This window comes from Cyprinus carpio, chromosome B3, assembly GCF_018340385.1.
Source record: "Cyprinus carpio isolate SPL01 chromosome B3, ASM1834038v1, whole genome shotgun sequence".
NCBI classification, from domain to species: domain Eukaryota; kingdom Metazoa; phylum Chordata; class Actinopteri; order Cypriniformes; family Cyprinidae; genus Cyprinus; species Cyprinus carpio.
The window spans coordinates 25,865,682-25,890,381 of NC_056599.1; the positions used below are offsets into that span (position 1 = coordinate 25,865,682).

The window sequence follows — 24,700 nt, forward strand, 5'->3', positions numbered from 1 at the left end:
AGGTATACAGTTATCTTCCCAGATTCAAGTGGACTAGAACCTTCCCATTTAGAAGATGTGGAAGTGAAAAGTGTGTGTCATGACTCCAGGTTTCACGTAAAAACAATGCCAGTTCTGACTTCTCACATCACGTAAAGGTGATTAAATGCATGCGTTAGGGGAAAAACACAATCATACACAAACTACAAAAATTCAAATAGCACCATGTTCACTAGTGCTCTTGCAATTTACATACATATTTTGAGAAAAACATGTTTGTTGGCAAATAGCAAATCCAAATTTATTACTTGATAAAACATTTTGGAAGATGCATGGCAGTACAAAACAAACGATCTTCATAATGGGAAACCACAAATTTAAAACAGTACAAATATGTGCTGGCCACATAACAACATAAAACCACACTCCTTCTGAGTATATATTACTGTACAAATGCATTAATCGGCTGCCTAAAGATGCGTGTAAATTAAGGGAACTCGGAAGCCAGGAACTCCACTGTGCTTTTAGGAAGAGTGAAGTGTATACCGTCCAAATAGTGCAAGAACCTGTAAAAGAGGCACACAACAATATGATTATTTTATGTTAAAGTGGATCTTTAAATTAAGTTTTGGAACTACAAGGCATGTGAATGTCATCATTCACAACAAAACAAAATGCAAGAGACTCCTACCAACATAAATAAAAATAAAACATCATTGGTTAATGTGCCCAAGTCATATCTGAGCTTTGCAAAAGCCACATCCTGTCCCTCCACTTGCTTTTTTAGACCCATGAACTATGACCAAGTTGCATTTTCACACTTCTTTGATAGCACAGCAAAAAACAAAACAAAACCAAACATGCATCAGGTGCTGAGCACAATGCATTTGAGATGCAAGTTTAAAGAAAAGGTGTGGCATCAAATACAGTGTTGAACCAGACAGTAAGTATTACTGACATGTGTTTTCATGTGATTTATTAACTCATGTAAATATAGCGTATGCAGTCTTAACTAGAGAAATGTGCCTTCTGTGGAAAGGCAGTTCCCTTGTCACTGTTCAAGCTCTGAATAACTGGAAGTGATCTCACTTTGGGAGTCTGTTCACAAACAAGGGTGTGTTGCGCATTAGAGACACCCAGCAGTTAAGAGAAAACTACAGAGAAATTCTTGTTTTTTTAAAACTTTTATGAACATTTCAGGCTTATAAGGTAGTCAAGAGTACACCAGAAAACCAAAATATTTTTTTTGAACCAAAAGATATCTCAAAGTCAAACGATTCACCAAAATGAAACACTGGTCAAATATGCTATTGTGCATTTTTTCCATGTATCTTGCCAATTTTTTTCACCACTGCATGAATTAAATAGCAAGAATGTTCCTTTTACTGTTTTGTCTTGCTTTTCAAAGAAATCAATCAATTACAAAACAACCATTTAAAAATAGTTATTTAACACTGAACATTTTAATATTCTAGTAGATACAGTATATACCAACAAAACACAATTTAAGACAGTCTCTCACTGTCGGTGTTTGTAATCAGTTTTGCGTCTTTCTCTGAAAGTTTTAAATGCTTCCACACTGCAGACATGTTTGCTGCATTACAAAGAGTGTGTGCCTCTCATTGTAATGGTTATTATTTGATCACGTCACCAAAAATGTAATTGTTCGGTACAAGAATCTCTAGAAGTCTTTTCACTTATTCTTTGCCATTTTCAGCCGAATAATTTTGGTTGCCGAACATTTGGTGCATCACTAATTTATATTAATACATTATTAAAAAAAGAAAGGTAGTCTAGACAGATCACTGGTGCACCATCTAGTGGAAGCAAATGATGACAATAAATCAGGATTGTGCTAACTGTAACTAAACGTGTAATTCTGTAACTAATAACTGTAACCTGAGTGCACTGCAGACAGGCTATGAATGTGTCTGCAGAACTCTCACCTGCGTTTGATCTTTCCCTGCTCCTTCAGTTTCTCTGACCTACAGATGGTACGTAGAGAAGGGAGGTAGTCCAGAGCCGCTGCTGCCGGGTTTCCAAGCGTTCCAGCTGATCTGGAGGAGAGCACCGACTTCATCACCTCACTTCTCCTCTCCATCACCCTATACAAAACAAAATCAGCACGAGATTACTTTTTATCTAACGGTATGTTGTGTATAAACCGCCTTACAGGACAAAGTGAGGTCAGTGTTACCTAAAACAATGACATTAGGGATGGGAGATATAACTGACTATTTGTGTTATATTTATCTACGACGATCGCACTGGTGATAGCCGCTCGTACTACACAAGTAATTATTCACATTCACTCTGTCTTTTCAATAACTGCATAGCAACACCTATAAATAATTTAAAATACGGCTACTTATTTAGAGGTAACTTAAGCTGTTGTGAATAAACTTCACTTCATCCAGCACTGTTTTGTTCTCTGTAGCATGTCCTTGATGGATGCATTTAACCATTTTTAAATTTTTTAAACATGCAACACCTTTGTTCTGCTCAGCGTGGCTCTCTGTGATTGTTTGGTCCTCCAGTGTTAAAGACACTATGAAGCTACATGACCCAGTCTTATGACCCAGATTATTAGGAGTACAAATAAAAGCAAAAAACGAATGGAGCTAAATTCTCACCTTGGGTCACAGGGTATAGTTTGAGTGAGGCTAAAGCCATCTTTGTGTGGAGCCACAGGGAGGGTGAGCTCCTCCTCTGCCTCTCTTCTGATCTCCTCCTCCAGTTGCTGTGCTCTGTCCCAGGCTTCGGAGACAACAGCCTTGCACTTCTTAAAACTCAAGTGCCCCAAAGCAGCATGGATTTCATCGACATTAACACCATTTACTCGGTTGACACACTCTAACCGAATGTCATCAGTCATCCCACTCTTGACCTCTGCACCAGTCCAGCCAAAGACTTGTGGTCTGCAGGAACCCTCTGTTTGCAGCGGCTGGTAGTGCAGTGAGGAGTCCAGGAAGGACATGTGGTCCATATACTCTGCTAAACTGCTTAGGCACTGCATCACTGGTTTGCTCTTCTTCCTTTCAGCTTCAGATAACACAACACGCCTTGGTTTTACCGCCGCAGCTTCGGACACATTCACAGACACATCGGCTGGATCTACATTAGGGCTTTGAGCAGGATCTTGGCTGGTTTTTGTTAGTGAGAGGAAGTCATCCCCCGACTCTGAATCAGACTGGAAAACATCTTTATTGCCAATGCCTATCTTCTTCCGCCCCCTCATTCTAGAGGACACTTTAAGGGGACTACCCTCATCAGAGGGCTCTTCCAAACCTTGCAACCTCACTGTCTGCGGTACTTGCTCAGGATGGGACTGTGGGTTTGGTGTTGGTTGTGATTTGAGTGTGTACTGTGGTAATAGACGAGTTGGCAGAGGAAGCAGACTCTCCATATTCGAGTAGAGAAGATTCACTCCCCTTCTATGGACCTCTGTGAGAAGATCCCAGCACCTAACGCTGTCTATTACTGAAGACTCATGCTGTAAGATATGAATAGATTGATCAGGAACAAATTATTGTAGCAATATTATTATAATTTGTTTTTAAATCATCATGTGTTGGGATATTGCATGGCACATGCTCATTTCTCATGTGGATTACCTTAGCAATCATCTGCACTTACTTAATCTTTAAAACCACTAAGAACTTAACACTTTTATCAGGTTAAGCAAATATGAAAATTAACATTTAAAACTGTTTTTAGTTTGTATATTCATTTAGACTAAATATTGCTCACACAAACAAATAAATAAAAGGGATGGATTTCCACTTCTCATCCTTTTTTTTCCCCAGAATTCTTTGATTTTTCTAAAATTCAAAACAACAGCATTTATTTATTTAATTTAAACAAATCTTTTTTAACATTACAAACTTCTTTACGGTCACGTTTGATTTAATGAATCCTTGCCGTATAAAATTATTAATAGCTTAAAAAAAATTAACAATAATAACATTAGTGGCTTTTACATAAGGAAGATAAACATTCACCTTTAGCAGCGAATCTGCAAGATTTTCTGTTTGCATATTTCGGATCCCCAGCAAACTCTCAGTGCATGCAGTGTGGCAGGGTGGTATTTTATCCTCATTTAGATCCTGAGCTTTGATAGACCGATGGTGAATGTCACTCTTGAAGTCCTCTTTGAGCTCTACAGAGTGAAACAAGTTGTTTTTGATGAGTATATCAACATATTACGATATACAACCAAGAGTTCTTAGTGTACTTTTTCAGAGTCAATTATATCTTTACCTGAGGAAGGCAAAGGCCGATGCACCTGCTGTCCACCACCACTGCAGGCCCAAAACTGCAAGTGCAGGAGGCTTTGACGAATATCACACCTGTTCCAGTCCAGCAGACAGCACAGATCCTTACTGTCTGTTCTCATGTTTTCTGCTAGACACAGCAGCTGGAGGTAACTGGACACATCCACCTGGAAAAGTCAAAAATATTGACAATCACAAACAAGACAACACAAGATAAAACATTTTTGGCAAAGGAGAAAATAAATTAAGTGAACTTACCACTGAAGGAGATTTGAAATGGATTTCCTCAAGGTATCCATCAAATGTAGCACCAAAGATTGGATCTGCACAAAACAAGTCCCATGATGACTATTTCACATATCACAAACTCTAACTTTCTGTTCACTGCCAACTTTACTCACCACTGGTTGTTAGAATAACTGGTCTCTTGGTTGTAGTCATGAAGTGTTTTATTGCAGCCAGAAATCCAGCGTCATCATCAAAAATGATATCCACCTCCTCAAATAAGATGAGGGATGTGGCAGTCCTCTTGTCCTGGTCTTCAGTGGAGATCTTGGTGCCTGCTGATGTTTCCCCGGGGCACTCTTTGCTGTCAGCCTCTTTTGCTTTGGAAGACTTTTTCAAACATGCTTTTAAGACTAAAAGATAACAAGAAATGGCATATGAGGGTCTCAAACCTGAAGCTTGAAAACAATTTCCTAAATAAACAAAATAAAATAAAAACATCACATTAACAGCCATTCTTTTGAACTTATAGTCATCATTGGATACAGGAAAAAAAAAGTACCAGTTCCCACAAAATATTAAGCAGCACGACTGTTTTGAACATTGATGATAATAGGAAATGTTGCTTGAGCACTAAATTAGCATGTAGAGGAAAACAAGAAATGCCATAGAAAGGTCTCAAACATGAAGCAAAAAAACAACTTGTAAATATGGCTCACAATAAATGTCAATATCAATTAAATATTTGTGTTTGGCAACACTTGAATTTGATTACTGGATTCTGAATTTTTACCAGGTTGTGTTTTCTTGTCTTGACTGATTGCTTCTTTGCCAGTGGGCCTTCCACCTGCTTTGAAGAAATTGGCCAAAGATGTCGGAGCCAAGCCTCCTCTTCTGGATGAAGCACTTCGAGGGGACTGAGGAGGCTTCCTGGGCGATGACACAACCCTTCTGGGGGAATTCAACTTCCCTGTAATTGGAAGAGACACTGAGAACTCAAGCAAAAAGTCATGCACAGCATATATTGTGTTGTTATCACAAAGGAAGAAAACATTCATACTGGGAGAGTTGCCAGGTTTGGTGGTGGTGCTGTTGTTGCTATAATTGCTGAAGTAGGATGGTTTTTGAGCGTTGACACCCTGGATGTCCACCTGGTGGGACTGAGTGGCTTCCTTCAGCTGGGATAAGATCTGACGACCACTCCTTTGAGACGAGGAGTTCACCTCAAATACTGAGAGAGAAAACCAACAAGGTTGGTAGAAACGCTTTCCTTTTTTGAATAACAAGACAATTCCAAAATAGTAAAGAAAATTGAAAATGAACCACACCTTGAATCCGAGTTCTTGTGCACAGGCATAGACTGCAGCAGTCTTGCCCACTCCAGTGGGACCAGTGATGAGAAGTGTGTTACACAAATGATCTTCTGTCTCATCCAGGCCTTCACCTATGAGCCAAGAGTCTGGACAGGAATAATGTTGAGACAAAGATTTTTAAATATGGCAAGCAAAACAGCTAGTACTGTGCCATTTAGCATCTTTACATACCATTACTGTCCTCCTCTTGCTTCTTTTCCTGCTGTTTCCTCTTCTCTTCCCGGTCAGCTCTCAATTTCCACTCTTTCAGCCAGCTAACGGTAATAAACAAAATGAAATACGAAGAAATTTAACAGAAAAAAAAAGAATATTAATTTGTGACATGTCAATAAAAGTGAATGGGATCTTTCAGCATCTTTGTTTAAACTAGACAGCATTGTAACCTGTGTAGCCTCCGGACAGACTCCATATTCCCGATCACTTCACTGGAGTGCTGCGGCTGATACTTCTCGGTCCAAAGCAAATCCTCTTTCACTCCATCTCGAAATGAAAACACAAACAACCACATTACAAAAAAACTAAAAACAGTGCAAACAAGTTAAAGAAACGTGCAAATATTTCATAACAACTTAGGTTCAATTCATGAAAAATAATAGACGAAGAACAACTATTAACCATGTTATAAATACAATATTGTTCAAAAATTTGAGGGTTGACAAGATTTTCTTTTAAATAAATTAATAGGTGTTCATTTGATTCATCAAAGAATCCTAAAAAAAATGGACCATGGTTTCCACAAAAATATTAAGCAGCACAGCGGTTTTCAAAATTGATAAGTAATGTGTATTAAGCATCAAACCATCATACTAGACTGATTTCTGATGTATCCAAAATGTGACACTGAAAACAGGAGAAATGACTGCTGAAAATTCAGCTTTGCTATGAAAGGAATAAAAAAACCATTTAGAATATAAGCATTCATATTCATATATTTACTCATATTCAAATTAAACATTTTAGATTGTAATATTTTATTAAAATAACAGTTTTTAATAAAATATTTTACTGTAATTTCTATCAAATAAATGTGGCCTTGATGAGAATAAGAAACTCCAAACTTTTATACTCTTGTTCACTGTTAATTCATGTTTGCTGTACAACTAATGCTCAGGAAATACTGTAAAGTTACTAATTTTCTCAAGCAGTCTTTTAGATGAAGAAAACTTTTCAGGGCAGAAAAAAGGATTGTCTAAAAACATATTTAATTTTCACCTTCTGTGCTTGAATTCTCTGGGACAGGGGAATCCACTATAGTGACAGCATCGTTCTGGTTTCCCACAGGTGAGACTGACTTTGCTGGCTTGGGCTCTTCTTTCTGCTTTTGCCTTAGTGGTCGACCTCTTCGTCTTCTGCCAGACGGCACTGTGTCGGAGACATTCTGGGCTGCCTGACCTCCTGACGGTGGACTTTCTTCAATCACTATGACATCCTCTTCTGTGTGATTGGACTTTGGTTTTTTACCCACTTTGCCTGTCATCTCTCCTTCATCCACACGCTTCCGTTTCCTTCCGATGCTATCAGATAATCCAGCAGGGCAGGACACCTTAGACTCACCTTCAGGTTCTACAGATAATCATATAAATGAAAGAAATATGAAAACAATCTGTCAATTATTCTGGGATACACGTCTGATTATGAATGCATTTCTGCCTAAGAATAATATCTTACTGTAAGCAAAACAAAAAACAAAAATATTTAATTGTATTTTTCAGTCACCTGAGGCAGAGGCCTGGAGGATGTAGTCCTCACGTCTCTTAACAAACCGTGTAAAAAAGCGTTGATGAGGGAAGGAGGGATTAGAGATTCTCATCTCTTCCAAAAGGTGCAGCCTGATTGGCTCAGAAAACTCAGATCTTCGACAACAGGACATCTAAATAATAAAAAACAAGTTACTTCTTTTTGATCAATTGAATGCATCCTCACTGAATAAAAGTATTAATTTCATTCAGAAAAATATGTATTTAACTGACCCCAAACATTTGTATAGTAATGTATATTAACAAACACTGAAATAGTGAATAAAAAAATCTGCAAAACACATAAATCTAAGATTACCAACCTGATGGCAACCGGCTCTCTTCGCAGGAACTGTAGCATAACCTAAAGTCTTCTCCAAAGACATCAGAGGTACAGATGGTAAATTATAGGACTCCTTCAAACAACTCAGGAAGGGATTTGTGGGCCACTGGAGATTCCAGACAGAACAATCTGACATGGAAAGAGAGGAGCACATTAGTCTCAAATACACACAATTTGAGAACACAATCTAGAGAACACCTGTCAGCTTACCTGCAGCCCTCTGCTGGATATGAACCACTGTCTGGAAGGAAGCACAGGCCTGGCTGTAAGCCTCTCGGCTGGCTGCTGTCTTTGCGATCTGCTTTTTGAAGGACTCTGGAAGGCCACTCTTCAGAAACTCTCTCTTTGCTCTGAACTGTTCATCATCTTGCGAGTTCTCTGATGCCTCTCGACTGACAGGGTTGAGTTTGGGGGTACAGGCATTTATTAGAATTTAACACTAAACGAAATAAAGAGCATTTGCTAATTCAATTTTTGTCTGTGATTACTGTCGTCATACCTGCTGTCGTCAAAAATGGAGATTACTTTTTTCTCACCGAACAGAGGAGCCACTTTAGAACCTGAAAAAAAGGTAAATGGATATCAATGCACTTTTTAATGACTTGAATGTGATTTCCAAGTTGGCACAAAATTACAATTAATTAATAAGAATAATATTAAGGTGTTGACTTAATTTTAACCATTTGTGTCAGTACCGTACCTGCAGGAGTCTTAGACGTTTTATTTTGAGATGTATTTTTACCCAAAACTTCATTCAAACTACGAAGTTTCTTCTGGCTTTTGTCATTTTCCTGCGAGGTGACTAGAGTGCTTTTGCTTTCCTCCAAAAACACTACAGAATCCTAAAAAGAAGACATTATATAGATTATAAATACTAAAATAACTTGACTTAGAAAGAATTTGAGTAATTTTAGCAGCAGTTCTTGTAAGCAGAAAACATTTTTACACAAATTTACTTTTAACACACCCACTTTCTTACCTCATCTTCACAGTAATTTATGACGGACTCTTTGCTTCTTGTAGAGCGTCGTACAGTGTCTTTATCTTTATTAGTGTCCTTTTTACTTTGCTGAAGAGTTTTGGCTTTCTGCACCAGCTTTCTAGCTTGTTTTCTTTTTTTCGCTGCATTTAATTCCTAACAAAGAAGAGCCTTTGTGAGTAACCTTCAATCTTAAAACAACTACTAATAACAATTGTTTTTATTAATAAAATAGAATAATTTCATTTAGATTACACAGATTTTTAAATAAAATTATAACATAAAAATGCTTATATACACTTTTTTTAAGAACTGTTAAATCACATAGCAATAGCATTATTCTTTATAACATACATAAATCATAAATGTTAGTTACCTGTATTGAGAGAGGACTTGATATTTCAAAATCACCAGCTTTTGTAGCAGAGGATGGAAATACCCTGGTGATTCTCATTCTATCAAATAAAATGTTTGAATTATTGTCTCATGTATTTCACAAAAACAATTAAAGTAGGAAATTAAAAAGTGAATCTCACCTGATAGGGCTGCCTTTCATGTCTGGTGGGCAGAGCATTTCAGATCTATACATGCCTCTTTTGGGTCTTTGAGCTTTTGGGGTAGAGGCCAGAGAGGGAGAGGGTGTATTTTGGTTCTCATCATCTTTCTTTGTGTCCTCTTGCCTCTCTTTCTTCTGTGGTTCAGAATTAAGCACAGTGGCTGCTGACTGTCTACGTGAAAGCTCTCTGGTCGACCTCCTCAGCTCTCTGACAGCCTTTTCACTGTTGTCATCCTCAGCTGGGCTGCTGTCTTTGTCTACTTCTGTTGGAGGTTCTTCAGGTTTCGGAGTTGCAGCTTGTGCATCATCAGCTTTCTTAGCTTGCCCCTTTTTCCCAGACTTCCTAACTCGCTTCTTTTTGTCACCTGGACAGCTCTTCTGCTCTTTGTGCAGCTCCGTGCTGGTCACTTCAGTTTTGCTCTCAAGAGATTTTTCTTCAGTTTTGTTCTCGAGAGATTTTTCATGTTGATTGTCTGCTGCCTCTGAGACTTTCTCTTGAACCTGGTCCTGCTTGCTCTGACCCTTGTTGGTTTTGCTTTTAAAACCATCAAGACTGGGCTGCTTAAAGGCACTCATAAACTGCTTTCTCTCAACCTCAGTGCTTTTAGGAATGGGGCTGGACTCCACCACATCGAGTTCCAGATCTTCCTCAAGAAGAACAACGTTAGATTTCCTTTTGAGGTCAGGCAACACATCCAGTTTAATCTCCGGGACAGGATCAGACAAACTCTTGTCTTCTTTTGATTGACTTTTTTTATTTCTACTAAAAATAGATGCGACTTTTAACTCCTTGGCAACTTTGACAGACTCAAGATGATCAGGGGAAATGGGATGCACCTCAGCTTGAATCGTGAGAGTTCGGGGTGACACCTGTAGAGGACCGGCTGCAGAATCACTCTGATCATTGCAGAGGTTGCCTTCACTTGATGTGCCAGCAGTGTCAGTCTTGGGAATCACATTGCTCTCTTCCCACTCTTGACTTTGATTCTGCACAAAGTCTTTGAATGAGATTGTGACGGTGCTGCTTTTCTTTTCTGCACTTCCCTCCAATTTAGTCTCACATACAGGCTCTTGTGCATCGGCATCACATTCCTCAGTATCTTCACAGCCACCCTTTCCCTTTCGGTTTCTCCTCACAGCAGATTTTCTGTTTCCACAGTCTTTCTTCCCGCTTTGGTTTAATGATGTTTTTTTCTCAGAACTTTCTGCAGAATTCTTAATCAACAGGACATCTGGATCAGCCTCGGTGGCATTTTTCCTTATGTCAGATTCTTTATCAGAGGAGGCATCGTGACAGGTTTGAGCTGCATGGCCATCAGTATTGCTTTCCATTACAGCTGATTCACTGGGACTTTCTATCAAGACAACATCATCTATGACCACCTGTGCGTCCTCCTCTTTAGACTTCTTGTTGTCTTTGGCCTTCCTGGTTCGCTTCTGCCCCTGTCCTCTTATAGGTTTCACAGGGATTTCATGACTTGCTTGCTCTGAAGGTTGCTGGGAGTTTTCTTTAGCTACTACAGAGCAGCTTTTTATCTCTTGTGCAGGCGAGGTTCTCTTAAAGTAGTCCATAATGTTGTTAGACCTTGGTGGTGAGAACGGTTTCTCCACCGGCTTGGGCATAAAGTAGTTAGTAATAGTTTTGACAGCTGGTGCATCTCCATCCTTTCTCAACTTCTTACACGGCTGAGGAAACAGAGCAATAATGTAAACTGCTGAAAATCAAGGTTTTTTTTTTTTTTATAGAAAAATCAGCATTTTAACAAATCAGCATTACAACTTTTTTCTTGACGCATACCTGACCCTCAAAATCCTCTAGGACAGCCGCCATAGCCACGGCCCCAGCCATCGTTTCACACCCAAACTATAGATCTGTATAGATTAAACAGACAAAACCAAGGATTTTAACCGAGTTTAGACACAAGCACACACAACAAAGCTACATCCTCCCATTTAAAGCTTATTTAAACATATTTACAACATGTACATTTGTATATAACAGTAACAGTTAAAGTCTGAACGAATGACGTCTCCGTAATCGCATTTATTACATGTTTACCGGTCAACTAACTTTATGTGTTTATAAAAGATGCATAAACATTTCAGGCACTCACCGGTTCTTTTCCTTCCTTGAGGGATACGCTGATACATACTCTAAATATACCGTGTACGGTGCAAAAAATATGAGTACAGCAACGAATGTACGTAAACACAATGCCTATCTACACATTTCCCAAACAACGATATACATTCCAAAACCGGCAAAAAACCAAACATAACGTGATAATAACCGCCCCCCAAACCCACCTTACGTGGAAATGTAGTCTCTAAACTTAGAAGAGCATTTGAATCTAAAGTTGAAAGCCCATATTCCCTAATAATGTAGGTTTTAGTGTAGTTGGATTGTTTTCGACAAATGGCGCCAAATATCACAGAGGTCTTTCGCCGCGCCGGTTCGGCCAATCACAGCCCGTGTCGTCATACATTCTGAAACAGGAAAAAGCGCTTTTTCAAACGACGTGCGATTTCAAAATACTAAACAGCCGTTTGGAAAATACCTCAAGAACAAACAGGTCTTTCTTTTCTTTTCTTTTTTTTTTTTAAATTAACGTTAGTTATAGTGTCATTTTAAATGAAATTAACTTGAACTAAGGGTTAAATCACGCCTAATATCTATAAATATCCCACATTTAAGGTTTATACCGTTTAAAAGTGTTAAGAGTTTAAAAATGTTATCCTTTTCTGTCAGCTCAAGATTTGTCCACTCTTGTCCATTTTTATTTCACGAGTTGAATGTATATCATTATTAAGAGCAATTAATATAAGCTTGTCAAGTAGAGCAGGTGATCAGCACCTTTATTTTGAAAGATGAGCCGAGCGGTCTCGTTGATGTGACGGTCACACTTGCATACGCCGGTTTCCCAACTTACCATCTTACAAAAGAAACAACGGATGCCGAAACCAGTTTAATCCAAAGCCCAAGGTATGTATTGTTTATTAAACGTACATTTTAACGTGTGAAATGCAATTCTTATTTTAATCGTAGAAAGCTCAAACAAACACGGCACAGTCTTCACGCTAACCGCTTTGTCCCTACACTATTTAACAGTTATATAAACCAGGCGTTGCGATTCTACTTTTTGCAATAAAATGGTAAGATGCTCGATTGAACACTAAACCGCAAAGAGGTCGTCAAAATTCATGGCTAAGCAGCGTCCAAGAAAGTGTAGAATTAAAATAGTTTAATTTGTTGTATTATTTTTAGTAATGATGCTTAAAATAATACCGAAATTCTAATTTAATAAAATAATTAATGTAACAACTTATAACTAATTAAGGACTACTATCTTTCATAGAAATATTTAAATTTAAAAACAATATATTAAAATAAATTATTATTGCTTCTGTTGTTGTTATTATTATTATTATTATTATTATTAAGCTTACAGATACACTAAAAGTCTCAATGGGACATTTGTGAGTGTCAAGCATGCATATGATCTTTTGACATTTCTGATGACTCTTTTCTTATCTCTGTTTTTCAGTCATTTTCTCATCTTGGCATCTTCCGGGATCATCTCAGTGTGTGTGTAATTATGTGCACAACCTCATAGTCTCTTAATTTGTCAGGAGGCTGAGTGTGTTCGTGGTCTCTGTGAGACTAACTGAGGACTGGAGAGCCAGTGAGAGTCAGGGATTTTATCAGCCTCACACCGAGGGGTTTTTCTGTGAGTGTGTATGCATGTGTGTCATGATGGGCGACGTCATTGACTTGGACAGACAGATCGAGCAACTCAGACGCTGTGAACTTATCAAGGAAAATGAAGTCAAGGCGCTGTGTGCCAAAGCGAGGTAATGCTTAGGTGTTCAAGAGACAAGATATCATTACGCATATGTTGTACTTACTCGTTTTACTCCGCTATGTACACTCCATGTGCCTCTAAATGACTGGTGCTTACTGTTGAGTTCTATATCATTATACAGTTGCTTGTTTTGAATTAAAGTTGCAAAAGCTACCTTATTTATGCTGTAAGTTTGATGGTTTTGCTTTATAGGGAGATTCTGGTGGAAGAGAGTAATGTTCAGAGGGTAGATTCTCCCGTCACGGTGAGTGTTTCTGTACACATCACATTCATATTCACATCCTTTTACAGGATTATGCAGTTGTGAAATCAGCTCACTATTAATTTCTTTAATTTGTAGGTCTGTGGAGATATACATGGCCAGTTTTATGATTTAAAGGAGCTGTTTAGGGTAAGCGATTGAGAATGCAGCATGGCATTTGTTAACACTTTCAAACTGGACTGGTGGACGTTTCTAAAGAGCAGTTCTTTCTGCTGTGTTGTTGGGCTCGTATCATTGTCCTCTGGGTCTTCAGGTGGGAGGAGAAGTTCCAGAGACAAACTACCTCTTCATGGGAGACTTTGTGGACAGAGGGTTCTATAGTGTGGAGACTTTCCTGTTGCTGCTAGCATTAAAGGTGCAGTATCTGTCCTGAAGTTAGTCTTGTAATGTGTGTGTTAAAGCCGTTCTGCACTCTGTAGTCTGCCCTTATTCACAGTCCTGCATATTTATGTCTTCAGGTGCGATACCCCGACCGAATAACGCTGATCAGAGGGAATCACGAGTCGAGGCAGATCACGCAGGTGTATGGCTTTTATGACGAGTGTCTTAGAAAATACGGCTCTGTTACAGTCTGGAGGTACTGCACAGAGATCTTTGACTACCTGTCCCTCTCTGCTATTGTCGATGGCAAGGTAGGTCCTCTTATAATTTGGTATCTTTCCACTTTCTATTTTAATGTATTTAATAATGTGATCTGTTTCTTATTTAGCCGCCATTACTCCAATCTTCAGTGTCACATGATCCTTCTGATTTGGTTCACAAGGAACATTTATCAATGAACACAGCTGCTTACTATTTTATTTTTTTTTTTATTTTTTTTTTTTGTGAAAACCTTGAATAGGAAGTTTAAAGAAACACTATTTATTTGAAGGACAATGCTGTATGAATGTAAAACTCTTATTGTCGCTTTTGATACATTTCATGCATCCTTGCTGAATAAAAGTATCATACTGTTTTTGCTCCTCAGATATTTTGTGTGCATGGTGGCCTTTCTCCATCTATTCAGACTCTGGATCAGATCAGGACTATTGACCGAAAACAGGAAGTTCCTCATGATGGACCCATGTGTGACCTGCTGTGGTCTGACCCAGAAGGTGCGAGAGACTTGACATAAACAAGTATGACATAAAGGGAAGGCTTTCAGTATGTTGTGAATAACTAAGATGGTTTGGTCTCTAGACACCATGGGGTGGGGTGTGAGTCCCAGAGGAGCTGGATATCTGTTTGGTAGTGATGTGGTGGCACAGTTTAATGCTGCCAATGATATCAGCATGATCTGCAGAGCTCATCAGCTGGTGATGGAGGGCTACAAGTGGCATTTCAATGAGACGGTGTTAACGGTGTGGTCTGCTCCAAACTACTGTTATAGGTGTGTGTGTGTTTCTTTCTTTCTATCTCATAGCGGTCCAGTAACTCTTGTGTGTAACAGTGATGATTCAGATCTGAATGTGCTGGTTTGCATTACTTAATTTACTCTTGGAATATTTCCTAGGTGTGGCAATGTGGCAGCCATTTTGGAGCTTGATGAGCATCTCCAGAAGGAGTTTATTATATTTGAAGCTGCACCTCAGGAAACCAGAGGAATCCCTTCTAAGAAACCTGTGGCTGACTACTTCCTTTGACTTGTTTCAGTCCGGGAGAAAAATTGGAAGCATCAGAAGCAACCTCTATGAACTGTTTTTTTTTTTTTTTTTTTTTGCGCTGGCCTACTTTTATCTGCACAACATTCAGTACTTCTGTGAATGGACCAGTTACAGCGTTTACTGCCTGTTTCTCATTAGCCTTCACATTCCTTCCTCATTACAAATGTATTTCTTACATCTTGAAAAATGTATTTGAGCCTGTTTTGACTGTCCCTAATTATGTGGTAGTTTTGTATTTTCAAACTGGTGATATTTTTTTCCAACAAAAAGAATAAAACGTGTGGGTTTATATATATATTTGTATTTATAAATCTACAACAATGAGCATAGCCACAAATTTGCAGTTAGTTTTTAATATGCAGCTCTGCTTGTATTTATATCACTGGTGTTTCATATTTGTAATCATTTAGCACTGAGAAAAATATTTGTAATCAAACTTAAATCAAGAGATCTTGCATCAGAAGCTGAGAAAATGCAAGTAATAAATCAATGGCATCATGGACAAGATCATACAAAAAAACTGGCTATACTAAAGTTACTGTATATTTTGAGTTCAATGGTTACAGGTTAATAATGGGGTCTAGCTGATGTGCACATAAATTGGAGTCTGTTTTGGATCTATCCTATTGCTATTTTACAAAACAATAATTTTAATGTCTAAAATATTGTGGTGTTTGATTGCCAACATTAAGCAGATTATACCTTTTGATTAGACTAGGTAAGATATTTGAGATTAAGTAACATTTTTCTGTTTTCTGAATCTTTCTAGTCTTACAGAGTGGCCAACTAAAATGGATCAAAGATGTGCGAGGAGAAATCGGATAATGTGACTTATAATTTAGTTTTTTAAAATGCATTTAAACTGTTTTGTTCATCAAATCATACATTTATGCTCTAAAGAAATCATTCAGCAAGTAATATATTCATTTACTATACCGCAAAAAAAGATTTCCCTAAAAAGTGTAAGATCAAATATGTAGTGTGCTAGTTTGTTATCTCCTTACTGGAGGTTTCTTCACTCTTGATTAGATCAACTATCTTTCAAATTTGACTGATCCTATCATATGTTTGACATGACAGTTAACCAGATGGCAAGAGAGGCCATGATCAAAGATGATTTTGTCACCTTGGAATCATTTAAAAGTGAGACAGATCTTTCTACCTCATCAACAACTCTGTCCCCTAATCTGAGAGCACATACTTCATCATTTTTGCAAGGTTAAACTAACACCAAGAAATTATTTTCCCTTGTGTCATTCTGCTTTAATGTTGACATGATCAAAGATGTTGCAAGTACATATTCAAGTGCCATGCTGTAACCTCGAGAAAATGAGAGACAATAGACTTATATTGAACTTGGAGACTTCCTTGAACAAGTGTAAAAGAAACAGGCTTTCATAGAATTCATAGTGTCCATGATGTTCAAACCAAGCATAATGACACTTTTTCATATTTCTTGATCTAGCTGCTTTTGAGTATGTCAAAATAAATCAAATCACTTCAGTATGAAACCATTAAATACTTTTTCCCCCCAAAACATTTTCTTCAAATTACTGAAATATAGCACAACTGACAAAAAGATAAAACAACGCGCATAATAAGTGTATAAGATTTTTTTTTTCTTTTGGTTATTACAGAAAGAGTCATACACAAGTTCTTAATTAGTAGTGTTCAGTTCAGAGTGACAGGAAAACTTAAATAATCCTTATGCCTCCATTTTCAGTAGCCATGCTTTATAATATGGATATAAATAAACCGTACAGATAATTGAGGTTAACATTTGGTTTATTGGAATTCAATTGTTGGCGGTGTTGTGGCAAACGATTCTTACTTCATATAAATATGTGCCAGCAACAGAACTGATTTTCCTAGTTTGCATCTAAATTATGTATCCAAGCTACACATCTTCATAAGTGTAATTTAAATTACACATACAAAGATTTCCTTCATTTATGTTAAAGCATCAAGGCATTTTTTACTATTTTCTGTTACCAGTATGCATTTCTTTCTTTTGCAACGGTCTCTAGGAAATGCAAGTGGTTGGCATAAAGGGCCAGAGAGGAGTCAACATCAATCCAGCTCACTTGACCTGCATCATCGCCTGCTTGCAATGGAAGCTCACTCACACTATTGCCTAGATAGAAAGAATTAAATTAAATATGTGGGAAAGAACAATGTTCTTCACTCGGTCAATGACATATCCCAAAAATTATTCTATGTTTCATCAATACACTGTTTTTACCTGATTCATCATGGAAATTGACTGCAACTGTCTCCATCCAAGCATTATCTGTGTTTCTTGGATCATCTACATAACCTTTATACACCTACAATAAAAAAGATGCAGTGTTATATTGCGCTCCAATGCAATGTAAGGTACAGTCACAGTTGTTTTGTAAAATACTGTGAGTAAAATCCAGTAACTGCAACAGGAATCTGCGTGATCTGTTTTCATGAGTGCAAAAACATTTTCACTGTGTTGAATTTGATCACACAAATTCACTGTTGGCCAACCGGTTTAAAATTGACTTCTGTGTATACGGTGATTCATGTATCGCTATAGGGGTTTTTTTGACTGCAAAATTTTGCTGAAAGTTTGCTAATTTGACCACAATGTTTTTTTTTTTTTTACATTTATAATGTAATTTAAAATTGGAAAACAGTTTGAAAACACTGTTCATATTTTTATGAAAACTGCAATACACTACTATTAGAAGTAAAAAAAAAAAAAAAACTTTTATTCCGTAATGACAACATTTAAAGACATTTTTGATTGTCAAAAAACCACAACTTGACCCCAAAGAACTAGTTAAATACAGACCGATCTCGAATCTTTTTCAACTTTTTCTATGTACACAAAAGGCCTATTTCTCTCCAATATTGTTCACAAATCTGTCCAAATCTGTGTTTGTTAGCACTCTTTGCCAAGATAATTCATCCACCTCACAGGTGTGGCATATCAAGATGCTGATTAGACATGGCATGATTATTGCACAGGTGTGCCTTAGGCTGGCCACAATAAAAGGCCACTCTAAAAATGTTCAGTTTTATCACACAGCACAATGCCACAGATGCAGTTGGCATACTGACTGCAGGAATGTCCACCAGAGCTGTTGCCCGTGAATTGAATGTTCATTTCTCTACCATAAGCCGTCTCCAAAGTCGTTTCAGAGAATTTGGCAGTACATCCAACTGGCCTCACAACCACAGACCACGTGTAACCACACCAGTCCAGGACCTCCACATCCAGCATCTTCAGCTCCAAGATCGTCTGAGGCCAGCCACCCGTACAGCAACAATCGGTTTGCATAACCAAAGAATTTCTGCACAAACTGGCAGCAGATCCTTTTCCTATTTAGCGCCTAAACTCTGGAATAACCTACCAAACATTGTTCGGGAGGCAGACACACACTGTCAGTTTAAATCTAGATTAAAGACTCATCTCTTTAACCTGGCTTATACATACTAGTGTTGGGCTATTTGTTTGTTTTTTCAAATCGTCATATTGTCAGCCCGTGAGATCGATACACAATATTATCGTGCATGGGTGGAGCAAGAGAGAGACTCTTTGTTCTTGTCATAGCATAACTATGTTTAAACCGCGCAGGTGCGCGAGAGAGAGCCTATGGAATCACCAATAATAGAAAACATATACTTTTTTAAACATACTGATAATCTAACGTTAAATATAAAAATACTGTATTTAAAATAGTTGGACACAACTGTCATATCGCGCGTCCTGTGACAAATTTGCCGCATCTGCGCACGGAAGTTATCAGTCAAAATGTTCTGCAAAATCAGTCAACGGTGAAAATCAATAGTTTAACATAATAGATTTCATTTACAGACCAAACAGTTTAACATTAACAGCGCTCAGGACCACGCGCATGAACACGTTAAATATAAAGTATTCAAAACAGGTAAGTTCATATATTTGGATACATCAGTCATACAGCGCTCAGGACCACGCGCTGCATGACGATTGTATTTGTTTAATTTAGTGTTTTAGAGATAGGTAAGTTGATATGTTTGGATATATCTCTGCCTATCATCGATACACAATAGGCTACTATCATCTGGTTACACAATTCGAATAAGTTGATAAGTGTCCATTCATAGAATCCTGAAATTAGCATATTAGAATGATTTCTGATAAATTTGATTACAAAATACATTAAAATAGAAAACAGTTTTTTTTTTAATTGTAATAATCTCTCACAATATTAATGTTTTTCTGTATTTTTAAGCAAATAAATGCAGCCTAGGTGAGCATAAGAGACCTCTTTCAAAACCATTTAAATATCATAATTATTCCAAATCACTGAAGTGTAATCACATGGTCTCACCTGAAGACCTGCTGAGTTGAAAAGTTCAGTGATTCGCTTTTGGATCTTTTCCCTCTCAGTTGGAGATGCCTGCAGAGAGTTCAATGCCTCTTCTGAGAACTCGCGCTGCAGTGTCTGAGAAATGCGCTCTCCAGGGTCCACCATTCCCTGAACACACAACAACAATTATCATGAGCTTATTAGCAGAATGCATTTTTAAAAACCTCACCCCACAGATGCGGCTCACTCAAAATAACCATTCTGAACATTTAAAACAAGCACGAGGTTTATACTCACCCCTGGGATGGCCCATTCGCCACAGTCCAACCTTTTGATGGACACAAATTGCAGCACAGGTAGTTGAGAGTTACTGTGGTGGACACGCTGTCCTGTAGAGTCCCTTTTCCACCTGTATGAGGCCACAGGAAACCGGAATGAGTTTTCAAGAATGTTTTAGGCATGCTTAAGGGGTCATATGATGCTGCTGAAAAGAACATTATTTGGTGTGTTACAATGTGTTTATGCCTTTCTGAAACGAAAGTTTTTTAAGGTTGAAAAGCGAAGTGTGCTCTGAAAAGGTGTGTTGTGACTGAATGCCTCAGCGTGTGACGGAAATGTTACGTCCATATGCGATTTCAATTTTTCCTTTCTCTTTGGAGTGTAACAAGCTCTTGGTAAATAAAGAAGATCTGTGAAGTTGCAAAGACTGTCTCAAATCCAAAGAGATATTCTTTATAAAAGTTAAGAGTCAAACCACATCCCCTAAAACGGCTCGTTCTAATACGCCCCCCACATCTCTACATCACTATGTCTATTTGCCGCCGCCTGTTCACGCAAAGAAACGAAAGTTTTCTCAAGCCCAAACTCATAGGTCTGACTCTTCTGACTTCCGCTCACTCACATGGTGTGTGAAGATGTTTCTTGAGAAAGAGGCACTTGGCCTTCCCAAAGAGGACACGATTAGAAATCATGTTTATATCACGTTTATAATGGGTTTTAAATGGACAGGGCATCACAATATGTTAAGTAGCGTAACATTTCCATCACACGCTTGAGGCATTCGGCCAATCACAACACACTGGATAGATGACCAATTACAGCACACCTCGCTTTCCAGAACGATGAGCTTTGTAAAAATAGATGCAATTCAGAAGGCGGGGCATAGAGGAGAAACAATAATGTACAGTATGTGAAAAATAATGTGTTTTTTGATAACCCCATAAATACATTTCATTACACCAAATACACAAAATAATGTTCTTTTTAGCAGCATCATATGACCCCTTTAACATACTGTGCCGTCTCTCAGGCCAGTAGCATCACGAGACTCAGTCCAGCTGCTCTGCTCGTGCACATCCCATCATTGGTTCTCTTTTAGCAGTTCAGTCAATGTACTGTTAGGAGTAACTGAATAACTTGGGATATTGGTTTATTTTGCATCAGAGGGAGTGTAAGGCACATTTATAAACCAAATAATATATATAAATATATATAATATATATAATAAACAACAAACAACAAGCCTACTCTACTGCTCAAAACTCACGTTTGAATCATCATTGGCAAATTATTTAAATATTAAAAAAACGTACTTACAGGCAGTGAGTCAGAAGTGCCAGAATATCCTTGCAACGGTGTTCGTAAGGTGACATGGTCGGTTCACTTAATTTTGTCGTGGCCACGACATAATAACTTGTGGGAACGTGATAATATGTCGTGGCCCCAATATATTAATTTGAGGGAACGTCATATTAACTTGTGGAAACGTGTTATTATGTCGTGGCCACGAGATCATTTTGTCGAGGTAACAACATACTTATCAGACACTTTGACATGTGCATCCCCATTTCTTGTGGCCACGAGTTTAATGTAAACAAACCTGCGTGACCATAGAAACCCGGGATTATCAGAGATGGATTCATTAATATTTTATTTTGAGTTTAGTAAATATTTTGTAATATTTTATTTGAATCGTGCGATAGTCAGCATTCAAATTTATCATGAATAAATGTTACATAAAGTGCATAATATAAAATAGGCCTACAAGAAAACATCTCTTTACTTAACGTTCTGAATACTTTTGTAAATAATAGCCTACTGTAAATGCTGGACATGCCAATAAAGTTTTGATTATGCTGACTGTAATTTTTGCTGAAATGCAGTTTAAATTGAACATATATTTCATTTTATTTCGACTAATTAATGGATCATAATTATAAATACTTTAGTATTTCATTGAGAAATTAATCATCATTCACGTAGTTTCATTTGTAAATGAAAACACAACACGCTCATTTATCATCACACATGAGCATAAATACAATCATAAAGTTAAAACTTTATTGGCATAATTGTCAGGCGTTTATTTACAAAATATATGGTAGGCTAGCAAATACTAGCATAATTATACAAAACGTTAATTAGGTAAAGCGATACACAAATTGAAAGGGGGAATATGCATATATAACAATAAATATAAAAATATAGCTCTAATAAGTTAATTTAATAATGATATACAAATATTAAATTAAATGTTTAATGTTAATAAAAATGTTTTTATCTCTATTTGATAATCCCGGGTTTCTATGGTCACGCAGGTTTGTTTACACATTAAACCTGTGGCCATGAGAAAAATATGTTGTTTCCTCAACATAAGAAGTCGTGGCCACGAGAAATGAATGTTGTTACCTCGACAAAATGATCTTGGGGTAATTAGTTAGTATGTGATTATACAAACCCGATTTGTTGTTTCATCAAATTAATATCTTGCGGCCACGACATATTATCACGTTCCCATGAGTTATTAAGTGAACCAACCATGTCACCTTACGAGCACCGTACCTTGCAAAGTTTGAACTGCCTCACTTTATAGAAACAGTCGTTGTGCCACAGACACATTGCAGGCTACTGGTTCAGGAAACAGTCCTCATCCTCCATAAAATGCTCAGCACACAACTGAATATTTGGGTTGAACTGTTCTGGAACAGTGTTGAAATACAACTTAACCACTGATTTCTAGTTGTGTCCTCTTTTGGAAGACCAAACAAATTAGTTTCGCTTTCACAAAGAAACACACAGAGACCACGACATGGCGGCGGCGGCAACAGAGAGAATAAAAGTTATGTCCTCTTTCTTTGCGTGAACATCTGGGTGGCGTTATGCAAATCTTCCCACATACTGATGTAGACATGTGAGAGCGTGTTTAAATGAGCCATTGTGGGGGGGGGGGGTATTTGACTCTTAACTTTTATTAAATTAAATTAAATTTATGCATTTAGCAGACGCTTTTATCCAAAGCGACTTACAGTGCATTCAGGCTATCAGTTTTTACCTATCATTTGTTCCCGGGGAATCGAACCCCTAACCTTGCACTTGGTAACGCAATGCTCTACCACTTGAGGTATAGGAGCACACTTTTATAAAGAATATCTCTTTGGATTTGCAACTTTACAAATCTTCTTTATGCACCAAGAGCTTGTAACACTCCAAAAAGAAAGGAAAACTTGAAATCGCATCATATGACCCCTTTAAAGCACACACAAAATTCCTTTCATGCATGGAACTGCTAAACCGGTCAAATGGGAAAGAGATAACATGTAAAAGGTTGGTTTCTATTTATTACGACACACATTTTAGTACCTGGTAACTATTGGATCGGCGGCGTGGTTTGGACCCCACCTTCCCAGTAATCCTCGGCCCTCCAGCCCACTTCTTCCATGTGGATTACTGAGGATGATTTACGGTGAGTAATAGCACTGTAAATATTACAAGTATTGAAATATTTTGGATGATCTAGTATTTGGACTCACAGTGGTTTGCCATTCTGGATACGATACGAGCCCTCATGGCTTCTCCTGTCCACAGATCCATCTATAGTATTGAACTGTGGGGAAAATGCACTAAAGAAAGCATAAATAGATTTTTATACATATATTTCAAAACATTATCATGAAAATGATTATTACTATAATTCTCTTGTGGTACAACTATTTAAAAAAAAACAATTATAAAACTTGCAGTCTAATATTTAAGGTTGCAATTTATTGTAGAAATAAAAATAATATGCTAAACATAAATGTAATATTATTTGTTTATATATTTTGTACTCACCCAATCTCTGGGTCAGCCCAAACAGGCTTTTTCAGTACAGTGGGAGCGGTATAGTTAACAGGGCTGTACTGGGGCCAGTCTATGTCCCAATCTACTTTGTCATCTGGGACAGGGAAGCGGCGTGTGTCTGAGCCGGGATACACCGGACAGCGAGCCTTAACGTGCGCGGCGGCAGGAGACATGTAGACAGATCCTGATGAACAGAGACTGCGGCTATTGGCGTTCTTCCTGCTGAAAATTGGTTGAACGAAACTATTAATTTAACCCTTAAGTTGCAATTGCACAAGTCACTGATGTGCTTTTAAAAATAATTTCCATACCGGAGCGGGGTTTTTTTATTTAAAAATTCACAAGTCAAAAAAAGACAACACTACAAGAGAAAGTACATTAAAGAAGCAGAAAATCTATTGATTACACACCTGTCAGTGTCAAGCTTGTGTCACAACAACAGCTTCAGAATTCAAATTAATATTAATTATGACATTCATTTACATACCAGACTCCACTTGTGCCAGCAGCGTAGGGAAGCCCAATAAGACTAAGCGCTACATGCACCGATGCAGCCCAGTTACTGGAAACTGCTTTCATTTCTAAACAATCTCCAAACCCAGCAGTGCTGCAGTAACCAGGAAGTGAGAGCCCAGCCCAGCCTCCTCGGTGACGCAATCCATGCGACTCGCTGTGGCTGCTCTGCGGTGTTTATGCTTTTTGAGTCCGTGTACATGTGTTTGTTTAAATGCATCAAATTATAAATACGATTCAAATGCGTTTAAAGAAGTCTGAAATCAAATAAGAATAAAATATCACGATCCATCGCCTTTAACTTTTATTAATTATAATAAGCAACATCATATTGTTGTTGTCTATCTATCTATCTATCTATCTATCTATCTATCTATCATCTATATATCTATCTATCATCTATCTATCTATCTCTATCTTTTTTTTTTTTTTTTCTTCCTTCTGTCTATCCATCCATCTATCTATATATATATATATATATATATATATATATATATATATATATATCTA

General features: G+C 37.7%; 3 protein-coding genes across 5 annotated transcripts; 1 reads left to right on the forward strand and 2 right to left on the reverse strand.

Moving 5' to 3' along the window:
• Positions 1–267: 267 nt before the first annotated feature.
• On the reverse strand, positions 268–11,957 carry LOC109054219 (ATPase family AAA domain-containing protein 5-like). Of its 2 annotated transcripts, none has more exons than XM_042720428.1 (24): positions 11,778–11,957; positions 11,580–11,619; positions 11,264–11,337; positions 9,446–11,151; positions 9,286–9,364; positions 8,910–9,065; positions 8,631–8,772; positions 8,430–8,490; positions 8,141–8,322; positions 7,911–8,059; positions 7,568–7,721; positions 7,064–7,414; positions 6,235–6,331; positions 6,023–6,105; positions 5,807–5,937; positions 5,539–5,710; positions 5,272–5,448; positions 4,655–4,891; positions 4,512–4,576; positions 4,240–4,420; positions 3,981–4,138; positions 2,613–3,472; positions 1,926–2,084; positions 268–545 (listed from the first exon to the last, which is right to left on the reverse strand). In XM_042720428.1, exons 3-24 carry the CDS (start codon positions 11,312–11,314, stop codon positions 467–469), a joined length of 5,430 nt encoding a protein of 1,809 aa, XP_042576362.1. In that variant the 5' UTR covers positions 11,315–11,337; positions 11,580–11,619; positions 11,778–11,957; the 3' UTR covers positions 268–466. The 2 variants fall into 2 exon arrangements, with proteins under 2 accessions (XP_042576362.1, XP_042576361.1); XM_042720427.1 differs by having other exon boundaries at positions 11,773–11,957.
• A 49-nt stretch (positions 11,958–12,006) lies between these two features.
• LOC109057272 (serine/threonine-protein phosphatase 4 catalytic subunit B-like) lies at positions 12,007–15,524 on the forward strand. The gene is made up of 10 exons (XM_042720432.1): positions 12,007–12,038; positions 12,334–12,448; positions 13,011–13,317; positions 13,521–13,572; positions 13,669–13,719; positions 13,844–13,945; positions 14,049–14,222; positions 14,558–14,684; positions 14,770–14,959; positions 15,083–15,524. Exons 3-10 carry the CDS (start codon positions 13,208–13,210, stop codon positions 15,210–15,212), a joined length of 936 nt encoding a protein of 311 aa, XP_042576366.1. The 5' UTR covers positions 12,007–12,038; positions 12,334–12,448; positions 13,011–13,207; the 3' UTR covers positions 15,213–15,524.
• A 950-nt stretch (positions 15,525–16,474) lies between these two features.
• LOC109054209 (ADP-ribose pyrophosphatase, mitochondrial-like) lies at positions 16,475–24,355 on the reverse strand. 2 transcript variants are annotated; one of them, XM_042720431.1, is made up of 8 exons: positions 24,165–24,355; positions 23,669–23,896; positions 23,368–23,457; positions 23,198–23,284; positions 19,856–19,967; positions 19,580–19,726; positions 17,476–17,560; positions 16,475–17,367 (listed from the first exon to the last, which is right to left on the reverse strand). In XM_042720431.1, the coding sequence occupies exons 1-8, from the start codon at positions 24,254–24,256 to the stop codon at positions 17,222–17,224; spliced, it is 987 nt and encodes a 328-aa protein (XP_042576365.1). In that variant the 5' UTR covers positions 24,257–24,355; the 3' UTR covers positions 16,475–17,221. The 2 variants fall into 2 exon arrangements, with proteins under 2 accessions (XP_042576365.1, XP_042576364.1); XM_042720430.1 differs by having other exon boundaries at positions 16,832–17,367; positions 23,669–23,899; positions 24,165–24,354.
• Between the last annotated feature and the right edge of the window lie 345 nt (positions 24,356–24,700).